Source organism: Anarrhichthys ocellatus, unplaced genomic scaffold (assembly GCF_004355925.1).
Source record: "Anarrhichthys ocellatus isolate YVR2014 unplaced genomic scaffold, GSC_Weel_1.0 scaffold30, whole genome shotgun sequence".
NCBI classification, from domain to species: domain Eukaryota; kingdom Metazoa; phylum Chordata; class Actinopteri; order Perciformes; family Anarhichadidae; genus Anarrhichthys; species Anarrhichthys ocellatus.
The window spans coordinates 1980140-2006690 of NW_022280060.1; the positions used below are offsets into that span (position 1 = coordinate 1980140).

General features: G+C 41.3%; 3 protein-coding genes across 8 annotated transcripts; all 3 read left to right on the top strand.

The window, feature by feature from the left end:
* On the top strand, positions 1-4910 carry LOC116392494 (fizzy-related protein homolog). 5 transcript variants are annotated; one of them, XM_031864002.1, is made up of 14 exons: positions 1-162; positions 705-822; positions 932-1051; positions 1243-1306; positions 1414-1544; positions 1761-1843; positions 1942-2125; positions 2302-2367; positions 2465-2567; positions 2779-2963; positions 3052-3285; positions 3896-4000; positions 4118-4210; positions 4287-4910. In XM_031864002.1, coding segments are annotated over exons 1-14 (1530 nt in total). In that variant the 5' UTR covers positions 1-160; the 3' UTR covers positions 4329-4910. The 5 variants fall into 5 exon arrangements, with proteins under 5 accessions (XP_031719862.1, XP_031719863.1, XP_031719866.1 ...); XM_031864003.1 differs by having other exon boundaries at positions 1417-1544; XM_031864006.1 differs by having other exon boundaries at positions 1-158.
* Positions 4911-4954: 44 nt separating this feature from the next.
* Positions 4955-11152, top strand: haus5 (HAUS augmin-like complex, subunit 5). 2 transcript variants are annotated; one of them, XM_031864001.1, is made up of 20 exons: positions 4955-5646; positions 5788-5886; positions 5998-6060; positions 6197-6229; positions 6482-6506; positions 6662-6794; positions 6952-7111; positions 7196-7292; positions 7578-7669; positions 7787-7841; positions 7940-8067; positions 8151-8232; positions 8376-8527; positions 8792-8954; positions 9172-9252; positions 9406-9551; positions 9621-9717; positions 9947-10085; positions 10239-10371; positions 10862-11152. In XM_031864001.1, the coding sequence occupies exons 2-20, from the start codon at positions 5789-5791 to the stop codon at positions 10962-10964; spliced, it is 1980 nt and encodes a 659-aa protein (XP_031719861.1). In that variant the 5' UTR covers positions 4955-5646; position 5788; the 3' UTR covers positions 10965-11152. The 2 variants fall into 2 exon arrangements, with proteins under 2 accessions (XP_031719861.1, XP_031719860.1); XM_031864000.1 differs by having other exon boundaries at positions 4955-5886.
* Positions 11153-11748: 596 nt separating this feature from the next.
* sin3b (SIN3 transcription regulator family member B) lies at positions 11749-26230 on the top strand. Its single transcript, XM_031863999.1, has 19 exons — positions 11749-11859; positions 12969-13075; positions 13490-13643; positions 15260-15625; positions 15867-16022; positions 16538-16666; positions 16846-16935; positions 17071-17189; positions 17563-17776; positions 18157-18273; positions 18416-18654; positions 19249-19432; positions 19883-20822; positions 21437-21606; positions 21706-21879; positions 22697-22789; positions 22931-23022; positions 23731-23929; positions 24071-26230. Exons 1-19 carry the CDS (start codon positions 11749-11751, stop codon positions 24305-24307), a joined length of 3891 nt encoding a protein of 1296 aa, XP_031719859.1. The 3' UTR covers positions 24308-26230.
* Positions 26231-26551: the final 321 nt, after the last annotated feature.

A 26551-nucleotide genomic window follows, 5' to 3' on the forward strand; every position in this document is an offset into this window, starting at 1 on the left:
ATGCGATTTTTGTAACCTGAAATAAACCGAACGAAACTCGCTGCAGATCTGAGTGAATAGCTTGAAATACAACGATTCGATTATTCATCTGATATTTCCGTGAATTGTTGGTCCTGTTTGGCGTTCGTGTGGTGCTATTCAGGGACTGGCTTGCTTTTGTATGTATGTTGTCAATTGCAGAAATATGGTGTGATTAGCCACTAGCTAAATTAGCTAATGCTAGTTATCGTTACCTAGTTTCTTTCTCCCTTTTCTGTTTAAACGTGAATATAAAGAAGCCCAATTGATGACATTTAGCTACGAACAAGGCTTTCAAAAATGTAGTTCTTTGCCTTGAACTGCCTGAAAGTTAGTCGAGCTGAAACGGAAGGTTGCTCATCTGATCTTCCATCAAATCTAGCATCAACTGTGAGTTTTAAGATTACACTGAAGAGATGACATAATCAGGATATCTTTCAAAAGTGCTGGGATCTATGTGAAATGTTGTTATTTTCTAACAACATGCCAGACAGAATTGCAATTCAAAACCTGGCTAATTATCTGGTTTTACGGGTTTAAAACAGCAGTTTCAGGATACTAGTGACTTAGCTAACTTGCATAACATTTTGGCTAACTTTCTAACCTTGCATTTGTTGTTAGAAGACGAGCAATACAAAACGCATTCCAATGTAAGTGTTTATATCATTGTTGTGCTTGTTGGACAGGTCTCCAACCTCCCAGCCTGTGGCTGTGGTATCAGGACTTCAGGCTAAGATGGATCCAGAATATGAACATCGCCTCCTCCGACAAATCAACATTCAAAGTGACAACTTGAGCCCTGTTGTGAGTCCTCCTCTGTTCTTTAATAATGTGAATGTTTTACATCAACACTGGTTTTGTGGTATTATCAAGTGATATTATAATTATAATAAGTAATGTGTCGTTTTTGCAGAAACGGACACCGAGTCAGACACCCACCGGCTCCCCGTTATCTTCACCCAGTAAGCTTGGAGACAGATTCATTCCAACCAGAGCCGGGGCAAACTGGAGTATCAACTTCCACCGGATTAATGTATGAACAGTTTGTGGGTACATTTGTGGAGGAGTGTGTCTATGCTTTTAGAGAGAGAGATAGATGGATAGATAGATGACAAAAGTCTAAAGGTGTTAAGGTAAAGTTGATTACTGTATGAATGTTCTGTCTGAGATTGAACAACCACTGTTTGAATGTCAAAATAATGTCAGTATCTTTGTGATTTTAAGGAAAATGAGAAGTCACCAAGTCAGAACAGAAAAACAAAGGATGCCTCCACTGATAACCTTAAAGGTGAATACATTTTGTAAAGCTTATTTTGTTACGTCTGTTACTTGCTCATGTGCACTCAGGATTGTAGTTTTGTGCTTTTGTTCTAAAACACATTTGTGTTCATGCAGCAGACGGGCAGGCGTACTCTGCTCTGCTGAAGAATGAGCTGCTGGGAGCAGGAATCGAAAAGATCCAGGACCCTCAGACAGAGGACAGGCGTCTACAGCCATCAACCCCAGAAGAGAGAAGTCTCTTCACTGTATGAACATTTCATCTCATACTCGTTACGTATTGAGTTACAGGATAAAGCCCATCATACAATCATCAGAACAGACACGCATACAATATGCTCTCTGAGACTTGAGTGGGGGGAAGAACGATATCAAGAGTAGTATCCCACTATTCAGTCAGTGTACAGTTTTATTTTTTACAGTGTTTTATAGAATATGGTGGTTTCTGCTTGTATTCTTTGCAGTATTCGCTCAATGCCAAGAGGCCGTCACCAGACGATGGCACCAACATCTCGCCCTACTCTCTATCACCTGTCAGCAATAAAAGGTAAAAATACTTTTTGTCGTCTGTTGTTTACACTGCAAGCAAAGAAATGGTGCATTTTGACTTCAGGGTTTCACAATGTCCAACTTTTTCTGTCACAGTCAGAAATTGCTACGTTCACCAAGAAAGCCAACTCGCAAGATCTCAAAGATCCCTTTTAAAGTCCTGGATGCTCCAGAGCTGCAGGATGACTTTTACCTCAACCTGGTGGACTGGTCATCTCTCAATGTGCTCAGTGTTGGACTGGGTACATGTGTTTACCTATGGAGTGCCTGTACCAGCCAGGTACTGTAGAGTGTTTAAACAACTGATGTTAGAACATAAATTTGAACTGTTTGCTTACCTGTGTGTGTGTGTGTGTTTATGTGTTTATATACTTGTGGAAATGTTTTTCATTCGTGGCAGTATTCATCACTATGTTACACCACAGTGACTCGCTTGTTGAATTGTCTTTTCCTCAGGTAACAAGATTGTGTGATTTATCAGTGGAGGGAGACTCAGTCACGTCAGTTGGGTGGTCCGAAAGGGTACGTACACACAGCTCACTGCCTTGAGGAAACTATCAAGGTAATGTTATGGTAGAGTTAGTTTTTCTTTAAATGAAAGGATTCTTCATGTTTTTAGGGTAACCTGGTGGCAGTGGGGACTCACAAAGGCTATGTTCAGATCTGGGACGCTGGTGCTGGGAAGAAGCTCTTTGCCCTGGAAGGACACACAGCTAGAGTTGGTAAGAACATGTTTTCTGGAATTAAACTCTGAACATGGCTTACAAAGTGCCTTAGCAGGAATGCGCAAGTCACAATCAAATCAAATTAACTGAAAACCAAAAACTAGAAAATTGAAATAATGCTTGACATTCTTGATATTTGTGTCCTTTGACATTTTAGACAAATATTGAGAGTGTGACAAAGCTGAATTAAAATGTAATCTGTTTGCAGGAGCGTTGGCGTGGAATGCAGACCAGTTGTCTTCGGGAAGCCGTGATCGTATGATTCTTCAAAGAGATGTGCGGACTCCTCCACTCCAGTCAGAGAGACGGCTGCAGGGACACAGACAGGAAGTGTGTGGCTTAAAGTGGAGCACTGACCATCAGCTGCTTGCTTCTGGTGGCAACGACAACAAGGTACAGTTGTTGTTCCTATTAAACATGTCTCCATCTTTGTGCATTTACTCATTGTGCTTACTGACGTGGTTGTTATTCGTCATCTCAGCTGCTGGTTTGGAACCACTCCTCGCTGATCCCAGTGCAAACATACATGGATCACCTGGCTGCAGTGAAAGCCATTGCCTGGTCCCCCCACCAGCACGGCCTGCTGGCCTCTGGGGGCGGCACTGCTGACCGCTGCATCCGATTTTGGAACACCCTGACCTCACAGCCGCTGCAGTGTATGGACACCGGCTCTCAGGTCTGCAACCTGGCCTGGTCCAAACATGCTAATGAGCTAGTAAGTGACTACAGATACACACTGTGCAAAAATGTTTTGCCATACAATTGTCATGAGGGTCCCACTTGCATTGACAATAAGATGATACATGGCCCATTTTAAGAGACAATACATTTAAAAAGTATTTGTACTTAATTTATATCAGTTTGCAGAGATTTGAAATCAGAATCGGATGATTTCAAGAATGATTTATTGTCATTATGCAACACAGGGTTGCACAACAAAATGCAGTTGCAGCCAATTTGTTACACATAAAAAACATGTGCATGTGCATCAGGAGGAATGTAAACGGCAGCAACAAAACAATTCGAAAAGACAACAAATTAAAACAAAAATGTAGCGAAGTTCGTGTGAGCTTCCGCCTGGGTACTGTGTCCTCAATTAACGATTTTTAAAATAAGTTATAAAGCAGAGCATAGGCTTACGCTGTTTCCATTTTTTATCGTGAGATACTTTGTAAAATGTACCTGTTTCCACTTGAAGTAGTGTTGCCTTTTTCTGTTTTGTATCTTTGGCACACAATTAAAAACATACATTGTTGAGACCAGTGCAACTGTCAAATAACAAGACCATCACTGCATAATATAACATTGCCTCTTTTTTTTTTCAGGTGAGCACCCATGGCTACTCCCAGAACCAGATCTTGGTGTGGAAATATCCAGCTCTCACTCAGGTTGCCAAACTCACAGGACACTCGTACAGAGTGCTCTACCTGGTCAGTTTCTGTGCTCTTTATGATGCGAACGTGATCTTGCTGTTGGTCATATTAATTGAAAAGCTGGCCAGAACATCTGATGAATTATTATTATTATAATTTGTTTTTTATAACTAGGCAATGTCCCCGGATGGTGAGGCCATTGTTACGGGAGCTGGAGATGAGACTCTACGCTTCTGGAACGTATTCAGTAAAACACGGTCAACTAAGGTAAGAAAGCACTTTTTGGGAACAGCATTCTGTAATCACAGTATAATTAACCAAGTTTCTTTATCTTTTGTTTCAGGAATCTGTATCAGTTTTAAATCTCTTCACCAGGATACGGTAACTTAAAGCAAATTAAAACTCTAAAACAAGCACCTTGTGACATTTTTTCACAGAGGAAAACGTCAAGGAGACCAACTGAGCACTTTTCTTTTCATGCCAACAATTGTTTGGGCAATTGTTTTTGACTTTTGTGCTCTAATTATGAATGTAGTCATTTTTATACAAAAATGTATAATGGGTTTAGTTCCATTTTTTGTATTAATTACAAGAATTTATTGGCATTACTTCAAATATTTTGTGTTGTGGAATCTGAAATGTGCATAGAGCATTTTTAGTTTTTGTTAAACTCAGGTCTTATTTATTTAAAGCTGCAATGAAAGCTATCGTAGTGAGCTACAATGGGAAAAAAAAAATGCCATTACATATAATGACAAACATACAACATAAACCCCTTAACATATTCACCTAGTATGGCCTTTACAATATGTACACCATGTTTACTGTGATCCTTGGAGTACTAAGGTTGACTGGTATAATGCAGTTTTGCCCCTGTGGACCGAAAGTCTTATGCTGCGCATCTAGACATGTACTACTTAGTTATTTCTTTTTAGTACAGGAAGAAATAAAAGATGATGGAACTGAAGAACTGGTGTATATTTCTTTTTTGCCTTTACAAATGTACCAAATAAAAAAAAAAAATTGGCCTTTATTTAGTTTAGTTGTACTTTTGTTGTTAGATTAGAGTTTGTTATGCTGCATCCTAAAATTACAATTCAAAAAGCATGATTGTTTATATATTTCATCCACATAAAAAAATATGTCTGATTAGATTTGCAAGATTTTACTTCTTAGTGTTGATTTTTGCAACATTTAACCTGCTTGCATTTTTATTTCACAATTAAAACCTATGTCATCCAGATTAATTGGCTGTTTCCTGATTATGTGGTCGACTTGCCATTTTTCATGTGCCGGTATTTATACCAATGGAACTCACACACACACACACACACACACACCTACATATCTTTACGAACACAAGTGATCATACCAGCGATATAACCAGAAAGTATGTTTAAAAAAAAAAAAAGATCAAATAATAAAGAAAGTTAAATCAACTAACTCATTATGTATTTGTGTCATGATTTTTAAATACCTCATTATTTGGATGAATTAATAAAACCGCATCGGTGTAATCATGAAAACTACCGACTACAACCAGCGGGGGCGCTGTCGCTGTCTCAACCGATATGCTGACCGGAAGTACTGTGAACGGGCGGGAAGTTAAAAGTTTGTGTATATTGGATTAAAACATATTGCCATTACTAAGTAACTTCTGCATAACGTTAATAAAGTAAAGCTGCATCTTCCACGCGAGCAGGGTAAGTTAAAGGACCCAAATGAGCTAAATGTGGTCAACTACTCGAGTTAACGACGCTAGCTGACACGAACAGTAGCCTGTTAGTGGTGCTAGCTAGCTAACTGAGCTCGCTACGAGTTGTTTACTTTCTGTTGCCTGTCAGGATGGCGGACAGAAACCTTGTGTTGGAATTAAAACGTTGGGCGACGGAGGAGTTCAATCTGCTCCCGGACAGTCTTCCGAATGACGGCTACTTTAAAACGTGGGTATCGGCTGGTCTTTACTATCAACGTTAATGCTTAACCGTGTTGTTAGAGGTCCTCACAGTTGATGCTTAATGCAGCTTTCAACAAATGAAGCATTTGTTTTATAGGCTTTGTATCGGGACAGGAAAGTCGATATGGAAATATGTCATCCAACACGTTTTTCAACAGAGGTTAGTCTGTTAGTAAGAACATCCTGGCTTCAGATAAATGGCTTCATCTCTAAAATATACTGCAATCTCACCCTCTGACCATGTTATGGTATAGATCATGTATTACAGCTGTCTGACGGTTTCTCTGTTTTTCCAGGAACGCGCGGATCATGCGTGGCAATCTCCAGTGGTATCCTTTCCTGCCCTGATAGTGGATTTTAAACACACTTTACAGTGGCCATGGCAACTTCATGTGTATATTTTGGTCCTGTAGTTGCTCTTATAAATGTCAGTGAGAGGTCACTTTGACAGAAGATAGTCTGTATCTTGCCCAATACTTATTGCTGTTTGTATGTGTATACGGTGTACACTGAACTTCCTCATCCACCATGGATGGACACTGTGTTTCTCCAGCAATTTCCTTGACATTGTGATCTTAAAGGTACAAAGTTCTACAAGACAAAGAGGTAGGCTAAGACTTATTTCCCCCTCCTTGTGGTTCACTTATATTTCCTGATATACCTGCTTGATTAATCTTGGGTGATCACACTGATGATGACAGCCAACGGTAAACTAAAATGTGTCGGGGTTCTCTTATCTGCCGGTGTTTTTGCATGCTCAGTTGAAGCAGGCTGAGGGCCAGAGTGAGGCTGCTAAGCAGAGAGAGCTTCAGAGGAAGATAGAGCAACTGAGAGCAGAGATCAGTCACTTGGACTCTCAGATCGTTGGAACGGAAGAACAGTTGGCTACACAAGGTTAGTTCGTCACATGGAGTAAGGGCTGGGTGTCTGATCAAACCACATTACTCCTACGCAAAAAGCCTGCTCATTGTTGCTGTTTGCTTAGCTTGCATAGTTTTAACAATATTCAAAGTGATCTCCTACACCAGTGTTGTCTACTGTTTACTAACAGAGCAGTCCATCAGTTGTACCTGGGCCCAGGTGGAGGACAGTCAGCGCAGAGAGCTGCTCTTGCAGGCATTCAGGCAGCGCTGCATCTTAGGCCGCAAGGTGCTCTCTGGTGACACGCAAAAGATCAATGGACACTGCCAGGCCATGGAACAAATAGCCAGGTAAGGCAGAAAGTTGAAGTCAAATGAATGAAGTGAGATCATTTACACACCCGTGCTAAGTGAGAACTGTATTGTGTTTTGCAGGAAAGCAGAGATTGAGGTGCTGTTTGATAATAAGTCCCCCAGCAGCAGTGATGGTGACAACTTCGACTCTCAAGTCGCGGCAGAGGCACAGGTCCTGGTAAGAGCTGCCTAATTCTTGTCTCTATTTTACTGGGTAGGGATGAGTTGGGTGCACTTTATCTTGCATATGCAGCATTGGTGTACTTATACTATCCATTAGTACATGTTTCAGTCAGAAAAATAAAGAGTGAATAGCAAGCTGACAAAAATGCTATGGTGGTTGTGTCATACCAGTTGACCAGCAACTATTTACATAAATATGACTGATGTAGACCAAGATGCCTGTTATTTATCAGCTGCTGACTGAAGGAAATCATCCCATTTATTTTATTTTTCCCGTTAGCGTGAAGTAAGAGAGCTGTGTGACGACAGGGTCCACTTCTATCAGTCTTTACAAGAGAGTGAACTGAAAACGGCGCACTCTGCATTCAAACAGTAAGAACAACCGTGGATACATTAGTTAAGAAATCCAGTATTAAAACTAGAATATTTTAGAATATTGTCAACTTTTTCCTTCTTGAATTAATCTCTCATCCCTTTGTTTTCTCTCAGTATGACTCGTGAACAAAGGACTGCTGTGTTTCATTATTGGCTGAGTGCTGTTGAGGTTTCTGTATTTTGATTCAATTTCACAAAATATTTTGGTACTTGTCTTCTGTAGATTTTCCCCCTGAATTAACAACTTGTTGCTTGTCCTGTCATCAGAACATGTTGGGCGGTTATCCTCCAAACCATGTCCTCTCCGCTTTGCAGTATTTAGCATCCAGAGAGCAGAAGGAACTAGAGGAGAAACTAGCCTCTCTGGATGTGACGCAGGATGTGACAGCTCTACGGTAAACCTCTACGTTGTTACAACATTCTCTTTTCCTTTATGACTATAAAACCCCCAAAGTTTTATGAAGCATTTCAATTGCAGGTTCCGCTATGAAAGCAATCACCTACTGGACATGTCAGCAGAAGAGGACAATGAGTTGCCATCGGTTAAGACCCTCCTAGAGGTGCTAAACACAAACACACATTGACACTGTCATGTGATATTCAGGGAGCTCACAGTAGCAAAGAAAACATGTTCATGTGTTTCCTGGCATTTGTGATTACAACATTTTTATTTGTGGATCTGCACGGTTGTTTTTGTTTGCAGGATGCTTGGGAAGAGGTGGAGCAGAGTTTGGTGGAACTGGCCAAGACTCGCTCCAGAGTCCAGCAGCTCCAAAACCAGCTCCAGGCCCGCAAGAAGAAGGCTGAGCAGGAGGTGTCTGGCATTACGGATGAGCTCCACGACGCCTTGGCACTGTAAGTAGACTCACTGTAGAGTTTGATGATGAGCTTCCCACACGTAGTAAAAAGAGTGTATTTTCCCCTACGAGGTTAAAAAATTCAACCCCTCATTGCGGTTTAACCTACATGTAGGGAAATTTGTAGACAGGTGTAACATATGGAGATGCACAAAAGCCTCGAGAGATATACCAACAGGAAGTCAGACATTTTGCATTAAATTAGAGACTGATTGGATCTGGTCACAATGCATTTATTGTGTTGTCTCCTTGTTTCTGTCAGGTCGGCTCTAGATGTGGAACTTCAGTGTGTGATGCAGGCAGCAGCCAGGGATCAAATCAGAGAGCGGTGTATCCAACTTGACCAGCATGCCAGAAGCCGACAGGAGGCGCTTAGGAACCTCCACAGCCAGTGGCAGAGCATCCTTGACTTCAGACAACAAGTGGTGAGAGTGAATTGACAATATGAGACCTCTCATAACCTAAATTGCCAGTGTTACTCCTGGATCAAGCACATGTACGTATTTAGGAAAATGTGGTCTATGTGAGATTTAAAACATCTTTATTTGCCAAACCTTTAGTGAATTGAATGCACAGAGGCGTCAGTGTTTCTTCTACATACATCATTAAACATGTTCTGTTGTTGTCGTCCTGTCTCTCCAGGTTCTCAGACAGGAGCATATCAGAGGTCTGATTAAGGGGAACTCAACAGCCAAGACAGCGCTTATTCGTCTGCACACAGAGGTGTGAATGTGCTCCATCTATGACACTGAAGTAGAACGATTGTTATAAGATTTGCCTAATTATGTGGTGAAAGAAATGTTTAGGCCTCTTTAAGCTAAAACAAAAAAAAAAAAAATCCCTAATCCTCTCATCTATCCCTCTGTCTTGTTGCAGTTACAGGAATTTGTCCGGGGCAAACTGGTGCCACAGTTTGAAGTGGTCACCACTGCAGCCAGCAGTCAAAGAAACTCCATTTCCAAGGAGGCCAGACAGTTGGGAACGATTTCGCTTCTTGCTTTGGACTGTAGATCTGTTGATGGGTAAGTACAAGTAGCCTGACACCTGAAGGGGTAAACCCCAGTCATTCCACATGTCTTCTGTTGTTTCAGAATGCAAAGGATCCCTGCATCGTGGTTGTCCATCCATCGCTTGCAATCCCCGACCTTTAGCAGCTTGTGTCAGAACCTGGCATTCCCACTCTACAGGGTGAGTCCGGGCAGATAATGCAACAGTGTGTTGTAACAACAATGAGAACTCCTTATACGTCTTCTTGCCCAGAGCAACACTATATATGCTTGTGAGAACTTAGCTGTTTAGTCAGTTTGATGGTTGATCGGTTAATCGGTCGGCCAATTAATGCCGTTTTGAGATAATCTTCTCCTTTGCCCCCCTTTCTCTTTGACACAAACCAAATGTTCTCCTTCTTCTTACACAGGCTCCAGAGGAGTTGTGTTCCCAGGCGCGCTCCCAGCAGCTTGAGTTACGTTTTCTCCGTCAGTCACTGCAACTCCACTCGGCTACTTTGAGGAAAATTCAGAAGGAAACAGAGTTGCTGCATGCACCCGATCAAAAAGGTAATCGGGGAAACTCAGCAAGAGTGAAGATGTTATCATGTTTAAAATACACAGTAAGAAGTGCTGTATTTGGCTGTTTGTACACATATTGTACACGATGAGGAATTTAAGTTTTCGGAATGATGATGCATTTGTCTACACTGTGGCTCTTAGCTCTGCTGTCCAGAGTCCTGGAAGAGGATCAGAAGCTTCTGGAGGCTCATGTACAGAGAGTCAGATGCCTCAACCAACATTGCTCCCAAGGCCTTTCTTACGGGGTCCAAGTCAAAACGGCCATCTCTTACTGGTGAGGCCCATTTCCAAAGTAGATAACCTATCGCAAAAACAATGGATGCAACACATTGAGCCTTTTTTTTTGTGTAGTTACCTTTAAAAATGTCTAAAAAGGAGAATTATTTTTCAATCCGAGTCTATTTTTGTAGTACACTGTTTACAAACCAGCTTAATTGCTGAGGTCACATGTGGAGTGCAAGTGAAAGTGAATGTGAAAAGTGAATCACTTGTACTGCCTTATCATTTATAATTTATTATTATCCATTCGTTTTCAAAGAACTCTGTATATGTGCACACTTTAATTGTGTGTACACATACAGTTTTCCAATGCAATGGATGATGTGTTAATTTTGCTTTCCAAAGAAGTGGTGTTGATAATTGTGTTTAATTTCAAAATTGTTATCTGATAAATACGTCATTTGTTATTTTGGATCAATACCTTCAGTCAAGAGTTAAAGGGCTGGTTTGCTGGTTAACTTCGTCTGTTTTGTTCATACATTCAGGTGGGATCGGCCAGCCCAGCATGTGCTGCCTGATGTCAGTAAAGGAGGACTGACTTTTCAACAGTGGCTACAAAGGTGGAAACTTACTGCCAAAGCCTCTTAGGGGGCGACTCATCCTTTAGAGAATCGGAAGGAGATCCTTTACCGCACCTTTCAGTGGCAACATGACGATGCTACTATAGTTGTAAAATGCACACTTCTTTTATTCCCCTCTGTTTTTCATGCTCGTTACTTCACTTGATGTTTTAACCATGTGAAAGTCCGTCACCAATAAATCATTTTAGAATCCAAGTATTTGCTCCTGTCTTTCTTGAAATGCTTTTAAAAACACAATGTAGTAGTAGTATGTAGCTATCGTGCACGGGGCAACATTGTTCCTTTGTAGCAGTGAAGGGGGTGTGGAGCAATCTGATTCTTGAGACCTCAGCTCCTCCCCATCTCTGCGGCTGCGCAGTTCAATTTTTCACTCCCTTTTTTTCAATTTTTCACTCCTACTCTGGCTTCCGGACGCCAAGACAGACCGCTGCCGCCGAATTTAAAGAGACAGGCGATAGTTATTTTAAATACGATAAACGGCAACCATTGTCCCCCTAGCTCAATTTCCGACGCTTCTTGGATCAGCTTGTTTTAAATCGATGATGATGTTTAATCAAAGTCGCAGCGAGTAGCAGCTCGTCTGTCATCACCCTTGTACTCTGCTGGATTGTCCGTCCTTTTTTGCGCTGTGCAGAGACTGTCCAGCTAGGCAAAGTAGGGTTTTGCTTGCTGGCAGGCTGGCTTCCCGACCGAGAGGAAGGTTTGTCGGCTAGCCAACAACTGGAGGTAACAGCGAAGCTTTCCCTCTCAAGTTGTGGTGGTGGCTCTCAAGCCTCCTGTCGCCGGGGATAATGGCGAAGATTCAGGCGCACAGCACCGCGAAGCAAATAAACCAAATCCAAGACAAGCCTTACGTTATAACACAAAAGCAAGTGCAGCAGCAGCACTTCCAGAAGCTGAAGGTAAGAAGACAACGGACACGACAAAAGGGAAAAGTCCCTCAGAGTCAGAACCATTTTGTTCGTCGGATCACTGGATTTGAGGCTTTTCTCTTTCTCCCCTCACGTCGAGAGTAGTGAAAGGAACGGCTGGCTAACGTCGGTTAGCTCGCTGGCCTATTAAAAAGTAACGTTAATTCATTGCTGAACAGCCAAAAAATTGGACATTTGAGATGAAATGTGGAAGCTGTATTTAAATGAGTACACGTCTGAGTTGACAGTCGAGTGACACAGTTAGTGGTAGTTTCGTATTTACGATGTCAATAACAGTCAACTGTGAGCAAACGTTAACTCAAACCTCGGTTGTGGGAAGTTCCTCCTTGTTCGTTTTTTTGTTTTTTTTTCAGCCACCCTGAACAAAGTGGAGGACGTCAGCCAGGCTAGCACTAGAACGGCTATTTCAGTTGATTAGCGGCTTCATTACACGTTTCTTTGTTATCGCAGTAACGTTAGTGGAACATTGTGATGCTGTTTTTGCCAACACGATACTGTTGGCTTAAGTCCAGCTGTGACCAAACGTATTGTGTAGATTTGTATGTGTTAAGTGTTAAGTTATTACCGTCAGTTGAGTGTCTGTTGGCTAACGTTAGCTTCAACAACCCTCTCTTTAGATGTGCACTGTTGGTCACAACGCTTTGTGTGATCACGTTTAGATTTATTTTTTTTAAAAATCGTAACCTACAATAGTTTAGATGTTGTGAATAAAGAAAGCTGAGGTCAAGTGGACAAAAAGCAGCTTGTTGTTTCTTGTATTCGCCTGATTATTTATTTATTTATTTATTTAACGGTTACAGCCTGTACAGCACTTCAGCTTGACGATAAAGAAAGCAAACATTACCTATTTATATAACTTCACGTGAATACGTTTCCACGTATAGTGTTGAGGGAATAGTTCTGTTTGTTAGTGCCACCTCCTTGTGATTTAATATATAATGTACATGTTTACGAGCTGGATTGAGACCCCTGTGAGATCTTCATCAACAGCACAAACAGGGTGTTTGTTAAGAAGCTTCTCCACAGTGATTGTAATTTATGCTGCATTCATGATTTTTTTTTTTCTTCCCTGTGTTTAGGTTGAAGATGCCTTGTCCTATCTGGACCAAGTCAAAATTCGTTTTGCAAATGATCCTGGCATATACAACAAGTTTCTTGACATCATGAAAGAGTTCAAATCACAGAGGTATTTATGCAAGACGTTACTTACTAAACTATTAGTTTTAATTATACGTTTTTAAATGACTATTCCTAAATAAAGTCTCCTGAGACACCAAATTGTGGAGCTTGTGTGCAGACTTTGATCACACTGCAGATATAAGGACAGAGGGATCAACCACACATTTGAAGGCATTTATCAATAACTTAAGGAATTGCAGATAGTATCCCAGACTAATTATCCAGCAGGTTATATTCTCTCTTACATTTAATTGTGAGTTGACAGAAATTGTTTCTTGTTTCTTCTTAAACTAAAAGCTGCAACTCTTTTTGATCAGGAAGTAGTTGTCGTCATGCTGCATATGAGAGGGCAAGCTAATTTTTATTTTTCTCCGTCATCCACACCACTAATATGTCTGTGTCTGCCTGTTCTCTTAAATAGCATCGATACTCCGGGGGTGATAAACCGCGTGTCGCAGCTCTTCCATGGACACCCGGACCTAGTCTTGGGCTTCAATGCCTTTCTACCACCAGGGTATCGGATAGAAGTCCCCAAAAATGGGGTGGCTTTCCTCCAATCTCCGTTCTCCACACAGGTAAGATAATCTACCACTGACGTTGACAAATTTCCAAAACTAACTCTTTATTTATGCAACTTTCAGTAGGTCTGAAAGTACGGTATGATAAACTATACATTTCTGAAGAGGAACAGGGTTGCTTCTTCTGCACTGAATTTCAAATTATTTTTTTTTAATTGCAGTCTAGATCCATGCTGAATCGTACACATGCACTTAGTTTGCCAGTTTATTTATTCTAAAGTTGAATCACCAATCTCAATAAACGATGAACATTATAACTTCATGAAGCTTTATTACAGGACTGTTGTATTAGACTGCATTAGTTTTAGCGAGGTGTATTTAATAAAGTGGCAACTGATGGTATTTAATGTGTATAAAAAATGATGGTAATGGGTGGGTATTTCTCTAAGACAGTTTATATCTATTTTACTTTATTTATATTTAGATGCATTGTCGACAACACAGAGTACATTTCTAATGTTTTGATGCACTGTGGCTCAAAACTCAGCAGATGTGGTTGGCTTCAGTTCAGATTCAGTTTCAATTTAGTTCACATTTGATATGATTTCATATTTTATTTATACATTAATCTAAGTGTTTTCTTTTAGTTTTGGCAGAGACCAGTTTCAGGTGCATCAGTTTCACATGCAGTAAGTCCAGAGGACTTCAAGGTGTGTTTGAAGATGAATACATAGTTGCAGAATTGACGGTTCTCATGCCACTCTGAGGAAGACCAGCATGCCAGACTGGATTTTGATAAACATTTGCTGCCCAATAACATTCCTCAACTGAAAACAAACAAACAAACAAACAAACACAATTTTTTGCCAAAAATATATATTCTGTGAGAGATTTTGTTATTTGAACGGCTTGACCTAAAGAATTAGTTCGGGCAGCCTTAGGACCAGCAGAGGTATGTGTTGTATACACTTGCAGAGTGTTAATTGAGATTTGCATCAAAACCGTTATTGGTGGCGGTGTTGATTTAATTGGTCACTGAATATGGTTTGGATGAAAGTTTTTGTATTTTAATAAGCCGTATTGCCCATATTGATTTTCCAAAAACTGCATGTTATCTGTAAATATTTCCCTCGATATAAGTGTGATACTACTTAAGTAAACAGTAGACAAAACAAATGCATAATGTGGTCAAATAGTGTAAACAATGTAGCTTTAAAGGAAACAGTTCATGTGTCTGAAATCCCTCCATCTTTACTATATAGTGCACCAAATTTACTGTCGGCCATTTTATTTGAGTGTTCCAATTCTAGGTGTCAAATTTATGCACTGTCTCGGGCCCTAAAGAATTCTCACAACGCAATAGGAAATGTAGTGTCAGCTACTTTCTGCTAACAATCCAACGATGCACATTATATGGATGTGAACAGATACCATTCATACAAATGTTTTTGTTACTGAGGGTTTTTCTTAATTTCCATCTTTTGAGACTGGTAGGATTCAAGTGTAATGTACAGTACATTTTCTGAGCATTAACATTGGTTAAGTGCCATCTGGGCTGGTAATTACTTCCAGATATTATTCCCCAAATCTTATTTGAAGTAAAAATCTTCAGTTACCTAAATGAATGCACTTTTAACCATGCAGCTCAACTTTATAATTCTTCATCTGTCCAGGTATCCCCCAGCCAGCAGGGGAAGAGCTCTACCACCCCTGCAGTGACAGCAACCTCAGGTAGTGCCACTGCCGCCAACCTTGAAGCTGGACCTGCCCAGACCAGTGAAGTCAAGGCAGCCTCATCAGAGTCCCTAGCCTCCTCAACCCCAGCAGGACCTCCGGAGCCTTCCAGCAGGCTTTCTCTTCCCCTGACTAGCAGAGAGAGCCAGAACCAGGCGACCACGTCGTCTGTATCCCCACCTGCCTCAGAGACGAGCCCCGTAGAGTTCGACAGTGCCATCAGCTATGTAAACAAGATTAAGAACCGTTTCCTGGATCACCCAGAGATCTACAGAGCCTTCCTAGAGATTCTTCACACATATCAGGTACTGTGGAGATTTAAGTTGCTTTTAACTTGCATATTATGACAGAATATAGGCAATGTAGTTATTTCTTGTCAGTTACCAACTTTTTCTTCCTATTCCACCTCAAATATTTGACTGTTCTTGTAGGATTTTAGCAAAGAAAATGTCTCACAGCACTGTGATTCTAGTGGTAATTTCAGTCTAATTTTCTAAATTACATTTCTCACGTCTGAAAACCATTTTCCCCCATACCACCCCCTAGAAGGAGCAGCTGGAGGTGAAGGAGAGTCGAGGCAACCGTGGCAGCAGTGGGATGACAGAAGATGAGGTGTTTTCTAAAGTTGCCAGTCTTTTCAAAGGGCAAGAAGACTTGCTGGCTGAGTTCGGGCAATTCTTACCTGATGCCAAGAGATCATTGGTCAGTAGAAGCAGCAGACAGAGATGCATAATGCGATGTAAAAAATCAAAAAGGTTGCTACATAATCAGTGGCCTGTCTCGGCACAAAAAACTATATTTCTTCTTTTCAGTGTTTTAATGCACATCTCAACAGAATTGCTAATTACATTTTTTTTTTTACAGAAATGCAATTTTTGCATATTCTTAGTAGTCAATGTATTGCAAAAATAATTGCTTTTTACTCAACATTCTTTGAATTCAGTGAAAAGTCCAAAGTAAAGATGAAAGGACTCGGTATATAAGTTGATCAAAAGAACATTTATTGACAACTATTTTGATAGTTGATTAATCAAGGTAAAGTAATTTTTCAAGCAAAAACGTTTATTTAAAAGTTTTACATTAAAACACATTCAAAGGACTGTTGGCTGCACAAGAAACAAGCTATTTTGATGCGTCAGCCTGGGCTCTGGGTCATTTTGTGATGGGCATTTTACACTATCTTGTGACACCTTTCCTGTGTGCTTCATCTTCTGTAGTTCACAGGCAGCTCACTGACGGGAGGCAAAGAGCAGCTGAAAAGGCTGGAGGAAGAGGACTCACTAACCAAACAAAACAAAAAGAGGCCCAGGCCCATCCTACTGCAGCACATGTCCCCACTGCTCAAGGTAAACTCTCAATTTAGAATAACCTCAGGACACGCACCAATATATGTACATGTGTCCTTGAAAAGGATTCAGCATTTTCTATCGTTCCTAAAGCAACGATTCAGAAGCTTCAACTACAACACATTTAATTAATAATTACACATATAAAGATTATTCATTTCTTTGTTTTTTTTATTTAGAAGAAAATGAAGTATTCCTGTACCAAAGATCAGTCCTTTGCATCAGTTGGCAAACACGGAGTCTTAAGAGAATTCTCTTTCTTTGATAAGGTGAGACACCAGTTTCCATGGCACTGAATCATGTCATGGCAATTTCCTTCTTCCTTGCTTCATGCTATTCTTTTAACCCACTGCCACAGTTTTTGTCTTTTTTATTAATTGGTCAAACCCCCTCTCATCATTCAGGTTCGTCGCCTGTTTAAAAGCCAGGAGGTGTATGAGAACTTCCTGCGCTGCATTGCCTTGTTCAACCAGGAAGTGGTGTCGGGAGCAGAGCTGCTACAGCTAGTCACTCCTTTCCTGGGGTGAGTGGATGAAAAGATGGTTGAGCTGATGTGTGAATTGTTTGTTTGAAATCAGACGAATGGATACAGTAGCTGCAGGGAGTTTACAGTAAACATGTTATGTATGAAATGCTTTCAGGACCATTAAACAATTTTAAATGCATACGCAAATGGTACTTGTATGATCAGTACATATGGAACTTATATTATCTGATCACTTATGAACCAAACTATGCCAGAAGCAATAAAACTAACATGACATAATGCAGGTTTTTTCACACTACACTCATTGGTGGGATTGTTCTGATGGAGCACTTGGTTTTTTATCAGCTGTCCTTTTTTTTTTTTTTTCCTGATTTATCTCTCATTCTTGATTTCATCCATCTCCTTCCAGGAAGTTTCCTGAACTTTACACACAGTTCAAGTCATTTCTGGGGGACAAAGAGCTCTCTCATATGATGTCAGGGCTGTCGGATCGCTACATGGAGGGGGGAGGGGGCAGGGAGGTGGATTATGCCTCCTGCAAGCGCCTTGGGTCCAGCTACAGAGCGCTGCCCAAGACCTACCAGCAGCCTAAATGCAGCGGGCGCACTGCCCTGTGCAAGGAGGTACACCCCCTCTTTTTTTTTTTTTTTTTTTTTTTTTTTTTTTTTTTTTTTTTTTTTTTCAGTGCATTGCTTAATATGTGGAGTTTTCTTGTAACCAAAGCTTCTGTTTGCATTTAATTTCACTCACCGTTGTGTGTATCCTTGAGGTCTGTTGAATGGATTTCCATACTCGAATAACATTCGCAAAGCCGGTTTCACTTCAGAGTTTGAAACAGGCATTGTCTACATGCAGTCTTCTTCTTCCCTTGCTGGTGTATTTCTGTGTTTTCTAGCATAAATGTAATGAATTCCAAAAATGCTTGAATAGAATGTCATTGTGAAATGTTCTCCGATGGAAATGGGTTTTCCCATTGATGATTTTACTCCTTGTGTGTGTGTAGGTGTTGAATGACACCTGGGTGTCATTTCCCTCTTGGTCAGAGGACTCCACCTTCGTCAGCTCGAAGAAGACTCCTTATGAGGAGCAGCTGCATCGCTGCGAGGATGAAAGATTTGAGGTGCGTACATCCTAACTATTCTATTTGTACTTCTTGTGGAGCAAGGGGACATTTGTGTAAACATCACATAGAGCACCTGGCACTATACTGTAGTTGATGACTGCCTTCTTAACTCTGTGTGTCTGTAACTCTCCACATACAGTTGGATGTGGTTCTGGAGACAAACCTGGCCACCATCAGGGTGCTAGAGAGCGTACAGAAGAAGCTCTCCCGTCTTTCCCCGGAGGACCAGGACCGGTTCAGATTAGACGACTGTCTGGGTGGCACCTCTGAGGTCATCCAGCGTCGTGCTGTGTATCGTATCTATGGTGACAAAGCCCCTGAGATCATCGAGGGACTGAAGCGGAGTCCGGCTACCGCTGTGCCTGTGGTGCTCAAGAGGTCAGGACTGTATTTTTTTTATTCTTCACTGATAAAATGTTCTGTGGCAGAAATTTAGTTTATGATTTGGATGTGCATGCACTACTATTACTGTCAACTAGACATATTGATAGAATGCTAATTTTCTTGTCTATCAACATTTTGAATATGGTAAAAGGAGGTTGTTGCTTGCATTACTTTTAATTGACATCAGCAGGGAGGTTTAAGTGTTTAAGATTTAAGTGAAAGTTAGCTTGAAATGTTTATTTGTTGACGGTGTGAGTAAGATCCTTGTATCAACAGGCAGTGTTGATACAAGTGCAATCTTTGTACTTCCTGCCAACAAAGATGAACTCCTGTATATCAGCAACAGCTGTTTTTAAAAAGTGTGTATTCGTTGTTTAGGCACTTTGAAATGTGTTTTACCCGTGGCAGGCTTTCACATAAAGAATACATCCTGAAAGGCTGACATGTTCCCTCCCACAGATGCTTTAACCCTTTCTAATCTATGTGCACATGCATGTTCAGTGACAGACTCTTTTGTTAGGACACATATTTATATACGTAGCTGTGTTTTGTGAAGTCTCTGCATTAAAGGCGTGTCTTCTTCTGCAGGTTGAAAGCCAAGGAAGAGGAGTGGAGAGAGGCCCAGCAGGGTTTCAATAAGATTTGGAGGGAGCAATACGAGAAGGCTTACCTGAAGTCCCTCGATCACCAAGGAGTCAACTTCAAACAGAACGACATGAAGGCCCTGCGGTCAAAGAGTCTTCTCAATGAGATCGAGAGTGTCTACGACGAGGTAAACACTTTCCTCCTGTCTGCCATCCCAACACTAGAGCTGTCATAATATGAAAAGATAGTCGGTGGCAAATGTGTAAAATTCCACGTCAGTGTGGTGTTTGTGCGAGGTTGTAGAGACACCATGTATTTGTTTATTATATTTATGACTTTTCTTGTAAAGATGATCTTTACAGTTCAGTCTTGACCTCGTAAACAGCAGTTGACATAATTTCAACTAAAGACACAATCACAAGAAGATTGTTTTGTCATTTCCTAGTATGTTGTTTTCTTTTCAACCTTTGTGTAGTGCAGATGTTAGAGAAAAACCTTTCCCCTTAAATGTTATACAGGCCGAAATCTCTGTTGGAGATTCATTTCTCTGGATCAATGCAACTCACCATTAAAATCAATTGTCAGTGAGTGTTTTTGAAGTTGCCTGCATTCATCTCTGTGTTGTTCTGTGTCTCAGCGTCAGGAGCAGAGCACAGAAGAGGGCGGCGTTGGGCAGCAGAGTCGTAACGGCGCCGGTGCAGCCTCTACCAGCGAGCCTCACATGGTGTTTACGTACGAGGACAAACAGATCCTGGAGGACGCCGCCTCGCTCATCATCTACCATGTCAAACGTCAGCCCACCATCCACAAAGATGACAAAGACCACATCAAGCGCATCATCCAGCACTTTGTCCCCGACCTGTTCTTCTCCCGCCGCGGCGAGCTCAGTGATACTGAAGACTGGACAGACGACGAGGTTGAGCCTGAGGAGGGGTTAGAAAGAGCAATAGGAGGTGGAGTAGCAGCAGCAGCAGCAGCAGCAGCAGCAGTAGCAGCAGTGGGAGGAGGAGGAGGAAATGGTAATTCTAATAATGCATTAGGAGCACCAGCCGCCACAGGTGGTCAGTCTCAACCCCAACCTGCTCAATCACAGCCCCAGACCCAGCCCCAGACCCAGACCCAGACCCAGACCCTGTCCCAGTCCCAACCCCAGCAGCAGCTCAATGGTGAGTCCAGGCGGAGACGCTGCAGCCCATCTCAACCTGCAGACACAGAGGCCTCCACCACCTCCAGTAGCACGAGCCAGCCTGCAGGGACCGCCTCATCCACCCCTGGATCTACGCCGATGGAGACGGGTTCAGGTGTACCCGGGGAGAAGGTGGACCTGCGCGACCCTGAAGCAGAGCACCAGAAGGAGCTGGACGGTGTCTACAACCTTTTCTTCGTCAACAACAACTGGTATTTCTTCTTGCGGCTGCACCAGACCCTGTGTTCGCGGCTGCTGCGGGTTTACCGGCAGGCAGAGCAGCAGCTGCTGGAGCACCGAGCTGAGCAGAGCAGGGAGAGGCTGCTCATGGCAGAAGGAAGAAGAGAAAAGGCATGTGACCTCGCCATGGAGCTCCGCCTCAAACAGCCCAGTAAGTTAATCTACTCGTTGGTTATGCAAATCCTAAAGTGGTACGATTCAAGTATTTAATATGAGTTGGTTCAACCAGCTGCCACATCGGACACAACATGGACAAATAAACTTAGTTTAGGGGGTTGTGTTTTAGATCCGGGAGCTATGCTCAACAGCTGTAATATATGACCTGAGTTAATTATGTTTAATTAATGGGCACTGAATAAGAGAGTGCATTTAAATCTGTGTCTGATGTCAATTCACCTACATTATTCCGGTATACACGCTGTTGAGTTATAGTAACACTACACGATGAAGAGAAAGGCTTGTTTGAAAATGATTCCAGATGTGTGGAAAGACTGTGTGTGCTATACTTTTCTTTGCCTTGCCAACGTTTGAAGTGGCAATTCAGGCAGTTTGAATTAATGGCACCAACAAGGACTTCTCTTTTAAGTGCTGCTTTTGGTAGGAAACTTAATTTGAACTTAATTTATTGATGTTAGAGGCCGAAGACGGGGTGTTCAAATCCTGCCCACGCTTTTCTGTCACAACAGATCCACCTCCACACCGATGGCTTAATTACGTTGTTATTACACGCTGTTTTAACACATGGGACATCCCTTTCTCCCACAGGTGAGGTGGAGTTAGAGGAGTACTACCCAGCCTTCCTTGATATGGTGCGCAGCCTGCTGGATGGCAACCTGGACTCCACACAGTACGAAGACACGCTGAGAGAGATGTTCACTATCCACGCCTACATCGGCTTCACCATCGACAAAGTCATCCACAACATCATTCGGCAGGTAAGCGGAGTTCACGGCCACGCTGACGCTGGTGACATTTATGTGACTTTATTTACAACGTTTGACGTATTCTTTTCCCCACTTTTTCTTTGACTTTAGCTACAGCACCTAGTGAGCGACGAGGTGTGTCTGCAGGTGGTGGATCTTTACCTGGCCGAGAGGAAGAGGGGGGCAGCAGGGGGAAACCTGTCCTCGCAGTGTGTCCGAGCAGCCTGGGAGACCAGCTTCCAGTGGAAAGCTGAGAGAGTCATGGCTGAGGAGAACTGCTTCAAGGTGAGCACAGAGTCCTGGTGAATGGAGCACTGAATTACATATTTGGCCCTGACATTTTGCTGCTGTTTGAGGCAATGAAACAATTTCTATGATCAAACTCTGCCTCCGCTGCAGAGCTAATATGCGGTTTACACTTTTATAGTTACTTTAGAGGATTGTAAAAAAAAATCTCAGAACACTAGTGTATGCAGAAAAGCAAAGCACATCACTGATAGTTCAGAAAGAGCTGCTTCCTGTTTTACTAAAAGTTGAATACTTTTCCTAATTGATCTGATGTTTAATGCTACAGGCACACTTAGTTATAGTTTGACCTTCTATTTTATGACTAATCTTTAAATGTGGAGTCTGCACTTCTGGAGATAAAAGAGTATTGATATTTGAACAAATACACCCCTGCGTACAGTGTTCCTTCAGGATGTTAGCCTGTAGCAGACGACCGTCCATCTCCCCCACACTTCTATGTATACATACATGGCCTTTCCCCTGTCCTGGCTGGACTAGTGTTTGTTTCCCATTTACAGAGCCGGGGCTGTGTAGGAACACCAGATTCTTTTAGTGCACACACAGAACAGACCCTGGACCGTGAGAAGATATTTGCTGAACCGCAGACTCAACCTTTAACATGGACACGGAAGTGACGCTGCTTATTTACAGCAAGATGAACACGGCCTCTTTAGATTCACTTACATATAAATGGAGCACCTTGCTCTTGCACCAAAGCCCTCTTTAGATATTTGAAAAGCTTTAATCTCTTGGTTTTATTCAGGTGTTGTAAATTGATTTGAGGTGTTTTACAGATGTTTCTTTGTGTCATCAGGTGATGTTTCTCCAAAACAAAGGTCATGTGACGATGACTATTGAGCTGCTGGACACGGAGGAGGCCCAGGCTGATGACCCGTTGGATGTACAGGTAAACACACATTTACAGAACGACTGTTCGGATACCTAAATAAAATAATATAAATGATAATGAATGATGCACATTTTTTATCTTAATGGGTCTTGCTGTACAGTTATTGCTATTATTAATAATTGCTGTCTTTTCCCTCAGTGCCTGTCAAGCTACATGGAGCAGTTTGTAGGAACAGAGTCCAGTCTGTGTCAAGCAGACGGCTACTTCTTCAAACCTGTATTTCTGCCCAGGTAGAACAGTTTATCATATCTGGAGGTTAAGACTTCACCATACCGCTTCTGATTTGATGCTGTGCATATACTGATCTTATATTCCCTCGTCCTGTAGAAGTAATACAGTCAGACCAGCTTGTGATCACTCGCTCCATGCACTTCCAACTGATCTTTGTGGGCCTCATACTGCTTCCCCACTTGTTTTTCTAATGTATTGTTCATAGTGGACAAAGTATTTGAAACACCTTTTTAGTACAGTGCATCCAATATGTCAAATGAAATGATGTAACAAAGACCATCAAGTTAAATCAACACATTTCAGTCTCACCAACAGAAACTACTCGTACTAACCTTCAGGTTAAAATGTGCGGATGTGTGTGATTGTATTAAGATCGTATCGGTTAATTACCTGTAAGTCAATGTACACGCTATCAATGCTGAAAAAAAAAACATATCCTTCAGATGGACTTTGCACAGTAGAGATGGTTTGTTTAATACGTTTAACTTTAATAATTTACTATTGCGTACCGTTTCAATTTTAGATTTCTGAAAAAGTTACATTTCTGTTCAAACATGAATTTAAGTGATATAGTTGTCATCTCGGATTAACATTTGTAAAAAATAACGGGGACTAATTTATATGTAACTCAGCTGTCCTCAAAGATGTCACATGCATTGTAATCTGATCAGCATGTTGAGGTCTAATAAATGTGTCTCTTCTTGTAGGAACCTGCGTCGTTTCCGTCGCTGGCAGGTGAGGCAGGTGGAGGCGATGCGCTGCAGGAGAGAGTGGCACCGACAGCTGGGCGTGGAGAACGCCGGGAGTCTGGACTGCAGATTTAAACTCAATACTCATAAGATGGTGTTTGTCATGAACTCTGAGGATTACATGTACCGCAGAGGAGCGCTGGTCAAGGCCAGGAAGGTAGGCCGGGGTCTGAGTTTAAGATGTGATGTGGGGAATCCTGGTGACGATGTGTGTCGGGGAAAATCAAACCTTGCATTTCCATTTTCTGCTCGTGAAATCCTGTTTGGTGTCTGACAGTTTTTTCCTCTTCCTCCATAGTCGCAGCACAGAGTGGCAGCGAGCCAACATGAACGCTTTGACACGTGGCACCAGGGCTGGCAGGCCAATCACGTTACGGCCGCGGCTGAACGCTCCGTGCAGAACTGGCTAATGGGCGAGGAGGAAGAGGACATGATCCCCTGCAAGACTACCTGCCTGTCGACTGAGCTGAAAGGGCAAGCCGTGAACAGATACCAGGTTCATTACAGCGGTAGCAAAGCCCCGGCCTCCCCGTAGAGGCCTGCATAGAGGTGGACAGACAGTACACGAAACAGGTAAATGCATGGACGTACAAGACATTCATACACTAAACACAGGCATAAACAGCTGCAGTCCTGCTTCTCCACCTTCCTCCACAACATGTCCACTCAATCACGTTCACTGAGGGATGAAGAAACACAGTGCAGACTCTGGACTGTTTATACCCATGGACAGTGAGTGAGTGCACAGTGAGAGGAGCGATGACGTGGAGGAAAAGGACCAACACAGACAGACAGCGAAGTAATCAATGGGATTGAACTCGGCCCCGATTGATGGGACGAGTCGGACACAATGGCACAAACGGAGCTCATCATCCTCATCATCATCATTCTAGCTTCTCTGGTGGCACTAAAAGTTGATGGACACGGAGGTAGTTGAACAGGCGAGAAGTTATGAGATCATGAAATTCTTTTCAGAAATGTGAATGTCTGTTTCTTTCTTTTTTTTTTTTTTTTTTTTTTTAAAGTCAAGTGTAGTTTTTAGCTTCTAAAGCCAGAGAGCCTTCTGTTTGTTGGTTGGTTGGTTGATGCGTGTTTATATGGAGAGATAATGGTAAACGTGTGTATGTATGTGTATCCTGCTCTCTTCATTTTGTCTGTTTCTATGCCCAGTACAGGCTCTACAACTCTCGTAATTGCATTATTACTGTATGTGCATATATATATATACATAACAGGGATCCTGTATTTTTATATATGCATCTACATGAGTTGATTGATGCATCTTAAGATCATGTTGTTCTTTACAGTGTTTGCTGTCAGCCAACTCTTGATGTTTTGCATTTTGGTTTTTTTCTCCCTTTTTTGTGTTGTAGCTAAACGAGTTATCACCAAGGCAACAAGTAGACCTTAAAATGAATTGGTTTAATATGGAGGAAGCCGTCAAATTATGTATCATATTCATGATACTAAATGTTTACTTTGTATTTTTTTTTTGCATACTGACATTGAAAATAAAAGCAAAATATCAGTGTTAAAATAGAATGTATAACATTTATCCTGTATCAGTTATCATAAAATAAACAACCTAGTTGTGACCTTCTTAGATGTTGACTGGCAGGTTGTTTGTTGGCTTGAGAAAAGTTTAACATGCATTTGCAATATGTTTATAGCAAAAAAATAGAAACTAGAGCCATAGAAGACCATTATAAAGACCATAGACGACGGATCTCTGACACACTATCAAAAAAACAAAATTACAGCTGACACGATTAATAGAATACTGATCTACAGAAAGTGAATCGGCAACAATTTTGTTAATCTTATCATTTCCTTTACTTTTAAAATGGAAATGGGAGGAAGTTGCTGTTTCCGGCTAATGAAATGTTAGTTTGGACTGTTGATGAAACAAAAGAGTCAAACGTTGTCACCTTGTGCTCTGGAAGATGGAGATATTTTTCACAATTGTCCAATATTTTATAGACCAATCGAATGTGCTTAATCAAGAAATATATCTTTATTTTAAGCCCTAAACTAGAAATGAGCTCCGTTAAATAGGATTTATTGCAGGGCTGTTGTGCTGGGTTGAATTTAATTCAACAAGTAACAAGTACTTAAGTCTACATTTAAGTGGAGTTGCCCAGTTGTCATGCAGTTGTACATTTAAAAAAAAACAAAAAAAAACGGAGCACTTTTAGGTCGTCTCTGGTTTACAAATTGGGATTTAGATTATATTTAGATTTATTGAGGCAAACTTAATCTGCTGAGAGATGTGATGCCATTAAAAGTTCCAACTGTGTTCACCTTTTTAATTAAGTAAGGGCCTCCGCTCCGTTAACAACTACTGGCACACTGAACATAACGGCATCAGACTCGGTCACTGGAACAAAAGGAAAGCTACTCATCTAATCCGTAATAATGAAAGAAAATCATAGTATAGTATGTCATAGAAATGTAATTTAAAGTCATATTATATTTTTTCATAAAAGCGTCATAAAATTACTTTTTTGATTTTTTTTTTTAACATGATTGCTTTTAAAATGTTTTAAAAACATACTATACTATGACTTGTTTACACTTTTTTATGACATAGTATAGTGACTTTTTAAAATGTTTTTTTGACTTATGACATACTAAACTATGACTTGTTCATGACCTACTATAGTATGATCTTTTCGTGGCATACGATCATTTTTTATTGACTACTACGCGAAGGCAATTTTATGACTTTCTTGAGAAATACTTTACGATGACATTTTTATTGCTCTTTATGTATTTTATT

What these genes read in the sequence shown, in the direction of transcription:
- haus5 (XM_031864000.1), top strand. Translation starts at nt 5,789, where the DNA reads ATGGCGGACAGAAACCTTGTGTTGGAATTAAAACGTTGGGCGACGGAG. An exon ending in GCGCACTCTGCATTCAAACA is followed by an intron (nt 7,670 to 7,786) that starts GTAAGAACAACC and finishes GTTTTCTCTCAG; the next exon opens with TATGACTCGTGAACAAAGGA. An exon ending in TTGACTTCAGACAACAAGTG is followed by an intron (nt 8,955 to 9,171) that starts GTGAGAGTGAAT and finishes CTGTCTCTCCAG; the next exon opens with GTTCTCAGACAGGAGCATAT.
- sin3b (XM_031863999.1), top strand. Translation starts at nt 11,749, where the DNA reads ATGGCGAAGATTCAGGCGCACAGCACCGCGAAGCAAATAAACCAAATC. An exon ending in CTGAGGAGAACTGCTTCAAG is followed by an intron (nt 21,880 to 22,696) that starts GTGAGCACAGAG and finishes TTGTGTCATCAG; the next exon opens with GTGATGTTTCTCCAAAACAA. An exon ending in CGCTGGTCAAGGCCAGGAAG is followed by an intron (nt 23,930 to 24,070) that starts GTAGGCCGGGGT and finishes CTTCCTCCATAG; the next exon opens with TCGCAGCACAGAGTGGCAGC.
- LOC116392494 (XM_031864002.1), top strand. An exon ending in TCAACTTCCACCGGATTAAT is followed by an intron (nt 1,052 to 1,242) that starts GTATGAACAGTT and finishes TGTGATTTTAAG; the next exon opens with GAAAATGAGAAGTCACCAAG. An exon ending in CAGTTGGGTGGTCCGAAAGG is followed by an intron (nt 2,368 to 2,464) that starts GTACGTACACAC and finishes TCATGTTTTTAG; the next exon opens with GGTAACCTGGTGGCAGTGGG.